The sequence below is a fragment of the Etheostoma spectabile genome, chromosome 14 (assembly GCF_008692095.1).
Source record: "Etheostoma spectabile isolate EspeVRDwgs_2016 chromosome 14, UIUC_Espe_1.0, whole genome shotgun sequence".
Taxonomy (NCBI): Eukaryota; Metazoa; Chordata; class Actinopteri; order Perciformes; family Percidae; genus Etheostoma; species Etheostoma spectabile.
The window spans coordinates 5,892,723-5,901,612 of NC_045746.1; the positions used below are offsets into that span (position 1 = coordinate 5,892,723).

The window sequence follows — 8,890 nt, forward strand, 5'->3', positions numbered from 1 at the left end:
GGGGTGAGCTTGCTCTGTTTAGTTTGAAATTTACTTGGAATGTCAACAGAAGTGAGCATGCAGGAACTCATAGTGCACCTTTACTGGGTGTGTTCCCTACAGTCCCAACAATTCATCAAGTCCCCAAGGGGCCTCCAGCTGACTTTCAGTCAGCTCCGGGTGTAGGTCTGCACGAACGTTACAAAATCGCGATCTCGATTCACCCTGTTCACGTTTTTTTTAATGACTTTGACTCTCATTTAATTTTACGAGCCGACTTGCAATATATGAAAATCACAATACAAATTAAATCGGCACCCATGTCAAATAGAATCTAGACAAAAGCATATCGCCCCGCCCTACAAACCGGTGTTCTCTGATAGAAACAAACTGGTATCAGCTGGATCAGGGAGATGTGGGCAGCCACTGATGGCCCATACAGTTCATGCGTGACGGGCTTCACCTCTGACTGTTATAACAGACAAGTTGTATAAACAAAACAAAGCCAACAACCCAACTACTGAGAAAAGGTAAATTACTCACTATTAAAGCTACATCCTGTTGTCATTAAAAACAGAATGAAGTATGAATGTAACAGTATAACGTGTAATAACAAAATAAAGACAGATTTCTTACCTCCATTGGTCCTCCACATCTCTCTGGCACACTTGTCAGAGGAGGTCAGTTCAGATATTTGGATGTTTGGATTTGATTTGGAGTCATCTGGAAATAACAGAGTAAAAGAGAGTAATAGTTACTTGTAATATAAAGGTACCAACTGCTATAATTATTATGAATCCTATTTCTATATAACTGTATCAGTGACTCTGTGTCCCAATCAGCAGAGGCAGCTAGAGCCTGGGTCTGTCCGAGGTTTCTGCCTGTAAAAAAGTTTTTCCTCGCCACTGTCACACCAAATGCTTGCTCATGGGTAATTGAAATTAATTTTGGATTAGTTTTGGGCAATATACTGTATCGATATTATATTGATATTGTGATATGAGACTAGATATTGTTTTAGATTTTGCATATTGTAATATGGCATAAGTGTTGTCTTTTCCTGGTTTTAAAGGCTGCATTACAAGTGATGTCATTTTCTGAACTTACCAGACTGTTGTAACTGTTCTTTTATTGGCCTTTACCCACTTAGTCATTACATCCACATGACTGATGATTATTTATCAAAAATCTCATTGTGTAAATATTTTGTGAAAGAACCAGTGGTTACACTATCGTTGCGGTATCGATATCGAGGTATTTAGTCAAAAAAATTGTGCTATTTGATTTTCTCCATATTGATCTTCGTAAATTACAGAGTGTGGTCTAGACTTCTCTTCCTCTGACTGAGATAACTCCTGTTGTGATTTGACACTATATATGATATTGAATTGAATTACTTGACGGCAGTAATGTAATCACAGACGTTTCAGAGGCAGCGCTGATGTTTTCTTGGATTTAAGATGTGAAGAACTGTAACTCACTGTTGTTGCTGAACGTAAAGGAATCGCTCCCCCTCATTGTCTCATTCCCGCTGTCCGACAGCGTCCTCTCCATCCTGGAGATGTGCGGCCTCCTCTTTGCGCTCTTCCGGGTGCTGATGCGGATGATGCCGCGCACGAGTCGGCACTCGGCATCTCGCTCGCCTATATTGTGCTCCTCTGCCAGTGAGTTGATGAGCTGGTTGATGGCCTTGCTCTTTCTCAGAAACACAGAGTCCGAGGTGCACCGGGCCAACTCTTCGATCTGATACTCAGAGTAGAGCTCCAGCAGCTTCTTAGTAATCAGAGAATCCACGTCCTCCTCGCCATCCTCCACGTCGTCAATCCCCATAGACTCATGCAGGGAAGCGTGCCTGGGCTGTGTGTGACCACCACGCGGAGGCACATACGATGGAGATTTGGTTTCAACATCTAAATCCTCTCCCAGACTGTCGACTTTGACTCCGGCGATGCGAACGTCCCATGGCCAGTCTGTGCCGTCCTCTTCTTTGTTGTCTCCTGGGTTCACGGATCTGAGGCTCACCTTCTCTGGTTCGTCTGGGGAGCTCTCGTTTGGCGCCAGGCATGGAGCGAGGACGGAACGCTGACAGACCCTATACAGGCCGCAGGTGAGCACGCTGCACACAAAGGTCCTACAGCTACCCGGAGGAGCGCAGGGATTGCAGGTTTGTGTCGCAGAGGGAGGCTCAACTGAGCCTGGAATGAAGCCGATGGTTTCTGACACCTTTCCATTAGCATCTTTCAGGTGAGCTTTGTGGACTGTCTTTGGCTCTGGAGTGGGGAGCCTGTCTTCCACTGGGTCCACACAGCGCTCCTCGTAGGACACCCCCTGGCTGCTACTCCAGCTGCGTCCATACCTGGAGCTGGCGGGCCCTGAGCTTTGTCTCAGACTGCCAGGGCTGCCGTTGGACATGACTTACTGCCTCCAAGATCTGGACAAGTAAGAGAGAAAATTAGGTCAATCGAGGTCTAACTAAATGGTGTTGAAATTGCATCACTAAACAAGATATCAAAGCTTGCAAAACCTATAATCACGTGAAGCCACCTGAGGGCGTCTCTCTTCAAGACAAGTGTGAAACTAGTATCCCCAGGTGGCAGGTAAAGTAACCCAATTGGTTCTATGAAGGTGTGTGTGTGTGAGCACACAGTCACGGACAATTAACAAGCAGCTCTTATATTAAATTTGACTCAAATTTGTCATTGCAATGAAGACAAAAATATTATATGATTAGATAAACAAAATTATATTCATCCACAAGCGAACTGCTGCATGCAAAAGTAGCCATCTCCTGTGTTAACACTGTGACGCTGACTCAACACACTGAATTATTATTGGGGCAAAGCTATGTAAAAACGCATTTTTTTTGTGAGATAAGAGATAGGTTACATCATGAATGCCGAGTTCAAGATTAAGTAGCCTATCAATGAATCTGAAGTTATCTTCGGTTTTGTTTTACCGGGTATTCATATTCATTGAAAACATAAGCTTTAAATTGCCGTATTCACAAATGGCGTTCCGTGACCTAACGTCATGCTTTACAGTAGTGAACATAGTTTAAAGTAATGACAGATATTAGCCATAGCTAATGAACAAAAAAAAGTGAGAAGTTAATTATATTTTGTAGTTTTTCCCCTATATTTATTTCCATTACTATTAAGCTACACGTTACCGTCCGACACAGCCACAAACCCTTTAGCTAAATTATTTTCACTTTCATGGCGACTTGTTATCGCGGCTCTTTCCTCCATTAGAGGACTTACAGTAAACATTACTCACAGTATACACGGTGCGTCTAGCAATTGACTCCCGAATTAATGTTGTCTCCGCCACCTAACATTCAAAATTTCACTTTTTAAGGCATTTTGAATGTCCCATAAACCAACTCTGCTGAAAAATGTCCGTTTCGGTAAAGTTTCGACCAGGTTCGTACCTGAACGTCAAGGTAGAGGAAAGCACCAGGTAGCCACAACAAGAGGTAGGACTTCCGGTTAGGACTTCAAAAATATATCGCAAGTTAAATTACCACTGTAATTTTACCTTAGAATCATGCATTTTAGGCTACGTATTAAAAATATTAATAACACACTCTGAAGGTAATTACATCAATTAGCAATTAGCCGAGAAGGTCGCCAACATAAACAACATTTTCATAACATAACCCTCCAAAACTTGGACTTTTATTTTGACAATTTTTCCGGTGTCATAGGCCTACCAAATTCTGACTTCCTTCCAAGAATAGCATAATAAAATGAGATATGATACGACAGCATACCCATCGCGGCAGCAAAAGCGAAAGCTAGTAATTGACATTTTAATGATTTCTAAGGCAAATTAATGTTTAAAAATGATATAGTCTTCTTTGGCGTGTTCATCAGTGATGACAAATGATAACAAGTGTGTAGTTACTGAACGTTTTGAATCTATAGTAACGTTTCTTTAATAGCCTGTGATTGGTCTGAAATTTGCACGTTTGATAATTAATCTCTCAATGTTTCTGATGTGTAGCGCAATTTACAATTTATCAATGTGTTTCAAGCATTTCAGGCATGCGCTAAAGTGTTATTCTAAAATAAGGACCCCATGCATATAGGTCATGGGGGTTAGAAGATGCCTCAATCACTTTACTTACCTTTCTGTATAAGCACCCGGAAGGTTCTGGCACCCATGTCAGACTTTTATTTATAAAGTTTCCATCAGCTTTTAATACTTATCCAGCCACATATTTTAGCTTGAAAACAGTGTACCTATTTTAATCTTTGATGTAGTATATGTCGGCTGGATTGGAGATTTTTTAACATTTTTATTTTTTTTATTATTTTAATTTTTTAGTATACTTTATTAATCCCACAAGGGGAAACTACACTTTACACTCTGTTGTTATTACCCACATTACACACAGGCCTGAATTACACACACATGCTAAAGACCTATGCATGCACTAATGGAGAGATGTCAGAGTGAGGGGGCTGCCCATGGAAAGGCGCCCCGAGCAGTTGGGGGTTCAGTGCCTTGCTCAAGAGCACCTTGGCAGTGCCCGGGAGGTGCACTGGCACAGGTCTCAGGGGGTTAAAGTGAATGGCTTTCTGTCAGAACAGCGCTCCTCTTCCACTGTCTCTCCTCATGGCTGTGTCCTGTCCCCACTGCTGTACATTATTTACACCAATGCCTGTAGAAGCCAGCACAGGGACAGGCACATTCTGAAGTTTGCTGATGACACGGTCATCGTCAGCCTGTGCCGTGATGAATTTGAGCAGGGGCCAGTGGTAGACGAGTTGGTCCAATGGTGTGACAAAAACCAAGGATATGGTGGTTGATTTTAGGAAAGTATCCTTTTCTGGAATTGAGTTTGTTGAACAGTATAAATATCTGGGAACCCTCATTGATTAAAAACCCGGAGTTTGATGTCAATTGTGATGCAGTCTGTAAGAAGGGACAGCAACGTTTCTACTTCCTCAGGAAGTTAAACACTTTTAATATAGATAGGACAATTATGTCCGTATTTTATAAGTCCTTTCATTGTCCTTTGATGGCTATCTTTGACCAGCAAGTACTTTACAAGGCCCGGTCCCTATCAGACTGCACCAGCTACCCCCTTCACTCTGAGTTCGTAACACTCTCTTCAGGTCGCAGATTTAGAGTACCCCGGGTTCCAGAGAAATACGAGTAAAGACTCATCCCATGTGCAAAAACTGGGCTTAATTTGCACATCGAATGTAGAATTTTTTGTTTTGCGATTGCTCCGTTGGTGATAAATTGTGTTGTGTGTATTGCATGCAGGAAGCCTTTTTGTACTCATGTCTTTGTATTGTTGTCTTGTCTATTTGTATGTTGTGTGGAATGTGTTTCTTTTGATCTTTAACTTCTGACTGCACATCAAGCTTCCTATTTGGAATAATAAAGTGACTGATCTGAACTGAAAGCAGATCAAAATATGTGCTGCTAGAACCATTTGACTCGCAGGTATCCAGAGAGAAAGTGGTTGCGGTATTCCGCAGAAGTGGATTTGCCTTCTATGGGGCATCCTGCATTCTCATCCTGTCTTTTATTCATTCTGTCATGATGTCATGAAGTCCCAGGATAGAGCAGCTCACAGCCGGTGTTTGACAGATCTATTTTCAGTCTATTTTCCTTTTTTGATTATGTTTTACCCGTATGCCTGCATGGTCTCTTCTCCCTATTCCAGCAGCATATACAATGAATGCCTAAAAAATGCATTTAAGCACTTTTATCTTGAACCGGAGCAGGTTTATTTGTACAGAAATAAAACACATGAAGACCGTTTTTTTTAACAATGTATAGATTTGGGCAACATCTTTAGAATGAGAAATACAACTATTAGTGGTATGTATTGATGAATATTATCATCCTCATCTTGGCCTCATCTCTACGGACTGTTTGTTTTTTATGTAAGGGGCTGCCGGAGGAGTTTTGGAGTCTTCAGTTAAAAAAGACTTGACCCTCCCTTTGCCAGTAAGACATTTTTCTATGACCCTCCAAAATGATTGGGGAACAATTATAGTGATGCCTTCAGTTCTGGGTTGCACTTGGCAAAAAAAGGACATGTACCCTTTAACCTCTGCTTTCTCATCTTACACATCACTCTCCACTGTTATGGGGCAATTTCCCTAGATTTACTCACTAACATTTTTGTGGAAACACAATAAGCATGGAAACTAAATACACACTTCCTGTACTACTGCATTATAAATACTAAGTTAGTACTCTTGTAAACTAGTAGTCCCATGAAATACAAGAATAAAACATTAAGTCTGTTGGAGCTATTCACTATTTTGTTATTGTTGGAAGTATTCATTGTTTTGTCACATTTATGTATTTAATTTCAGTTTTGCTTGAATCATACAGCTATACATTTGTTTATCATTAGTATTTTATTTGGGTTATTTTAAGTATCTGTTAGTGCTTTTGTTTTGAAGGTACCAGGCAGCCTTATCCACCAGGTGTAGTCTACGTTTATGGGTGAACAGGTGTGTGGGAGGCAGACACCGGGGAGGGCTGATGGTTTTTTACCAGAGCCTAGAAACGCCATTGCTCCTTCTGTGAAATGTTTGCTTGCCGAGATATTGGATTAATAAACCTCCCAGAATGCCATCTCTGCCTGGACAAGGAATGTTTTTTATCTCTGCGTAAGATTCACTCCAGCGGGGCCTCCGTGGCTGTTGGATCTGTTCAATCTGAGAACAATTCACCACGACAAAGACCATTCAACAGGCACATTTGGGTAATAACAAATTCAATCCAATCCACTTTATTTATATAGCACGATTTTAACAAACACAAGATTTCCAAAGTGCTGCACAAAAAGATAATACAGACTAAAAAGAAATTGCATGACCCTCCCCTCAACAAAGAATAAAAAGAAAAGACGTGATATACGGTCCCATGTTATGATTTATATACTGTGCTTATAATTGTGCCTACATCCTGCATCACAAAATAATTTAAAGTGTAACATTGATTTTTCTAAGTAGGTAAAAAAGAGTAAATTGCAGCTGCGTCACAGTTTTAGTTGGTTGCTTTGCTATTTAACCAGTTAGTCATCATTCTAGGAACATGGACCCTCAATTGCAAAGTTTGTGAAAAATATAAAAGTGTAAAAGCATAATTTTCTTGTAAAACTATTGTGATTCTGATAATATGAGCATTTGGAAATTAATTTAATGTAGGCTATAGCAGTCATCAATAATTCTAACCATACTAAAGGAGTCTATTCATTTCTCTGGCTAATAGAAAGCTGTGGCATGTCCCAACCCAAGTTCTATTTTTATTTATTTTTAGAATGTATCTCCCAGGAGGAGCTCTTCATCAGCCGGCATCAAGGGCCGGCGGGGGGAAGAAACACACTTTGAGCCGCGGACACAGCCCCCCTTCTTTTCACCTGCTTCCCTTCATAGTCGTCAGACTCATCTACCCACCCTTATAGAACTGGATCAGGTCTGCCTTGCACCAGCTCTAAATTATGCTGTTGTAGTACATAGACTGATGGGGGCCTTCCTCCCTTTGACACACTGAGCTCCTCTCTCCTCTTCCTTTCCATCTGTGTGCATCCATGTCTCAGAAATGCTTGTAACTAACCTAGCTCTGGGGAGCTTATTCCACGGAGTTCTTCGCACCCTGCTATGCCCTTCTATACCCTGCTACACCCTGCTATGCCCTTTCGATACCTCTACACCCTGCTATGCCCCTGCAGTGCCCTGCTACGCCCTGCTATGCTCGGCAGTGCCTGCTAAGTCCTGCTTCGCCTGCTACACCCTGCTAAGCCCTTCTATACCCTGCTACACCCTGCTATGCCCTTCTATACCCTGCTACACCCTGCTATGCCCTTCTATACCCTGCTATGCCCTGCAGTGCCCTGCTACACCCTGCTATGCCCTTCTATACCCTGCTACACCCTGCTATGCCCTGCAGTGCCCTGCTACACCCTGCTATGCCCTTCTATGCCCTGCTTCACCCTGCTATGCCCTGCAGTGCCCTACTACGCCCTGCTATGCCCTTCTATACCCTGCTACACCCTGCTATGCCCTGCAGTGCCCTGCTACACCCTGCTATGCCCTTCTATGCCCTGCTTCACCCTGCTATGCTCGGCAGTGCCCTGCTACGTCCTGCTTCGCCTGCTACACCCTGTGGTGCCCTGCAGCGCCCAGCTACACCATGAACTACTATTTCTAGTCATAATTCCATTATCTTTAATGTGACTGTTACTGCCATTGTTCATCACACCCCCAACCGGCATCGTCAGACACCTACCAAGATCCTGGGTCTGTCCCAGGTTTCTCCCTAAAAGGAAGTCGCACTAAATGCTTGCACTTGGGAGAATTACTAGAATTGTTGGGTCTTTATAAATTATAGAATGTGGTCTAGACCTACTCTATCTGTAAAGTGTCTTGAGATCATTTTTGTTATGATTTGACAATATAAATAAAATTGAATTGAATTGAATTAACCCAGGGGAAGGCGGGCCCTTCCGTGGGTAATTTGCGGGTTTACGTAACTTGCGTAGCCTAGCCCATGTGCCGACCGTCTCTAAACTCTCTTGGGAGACTTTATAATCATTTTTTGTGCTCTGCTTGCTTTGCAGTGTCTGGTAGGCCAGGTTTTCACTTTAACTGTGCGCGCTCCCGCAAGCTGTAGGCTATGCAGTAATCTGCAAACAGGCAGCACTCGGCACAACACCCCCTTATAAAAGGCTGTTGTTGATAACTCCGCGACTTGTCAAATGTTGCCAAAGTATTTAGATAGAATAGAATGCCTTTATTGTCACTATGCACAAGTACACAGTACCTGTGCAATAAGATTGAAGCAATGTGTTGACACAAAAATATAAGACAAGAATACAAAATATCAAAAGTCAAAAATTAAAAAAAAATGTACAATGTAGGTAGTGCAGAGAAAA

General features: G+C 42.1%; 1 protein-coding gene across 3 annotated transcripts in view; it reads right to left on the reverse strand.

Moving 5' to 3' along the window:
• The window catches only part of kdf1b (keratinocyte differentiation factor 1b), a 4,842-nt gene extending 1,386 nt beyond the window's left edge, over positions 1-3,456 (reverse strand). The window contains exons 1-3 of one of the 3 annotated variants that reach the window (XM_032535836.1): positions 3,410-3,456; positions 1,461-2,410; positions 616-702 (exon numbers count right to left, since the gene is read on the reverse strand). In XM_032535836.1, coding sequence (XP_032391727.1) covers positions 616-702; positions 1,461-2,391 — 1,018 coding nt within the window. In that variant the 5' untranslated portion in view covers positions 2,392-2,410; positions 3,410-3,456. Of the gene's footprint in view, positions 1-615; positions 703-1,460; positions 2,411-3,239 lie in introns of all 3 variants that reach the window. The other 2 variants (XM_032535834.1, XM_032535835.1) reach the window with 2 other exon arrangements.
• Between the last annotated feature and the right edge of the window lie 5,434 nt (positions 3,457-8,890).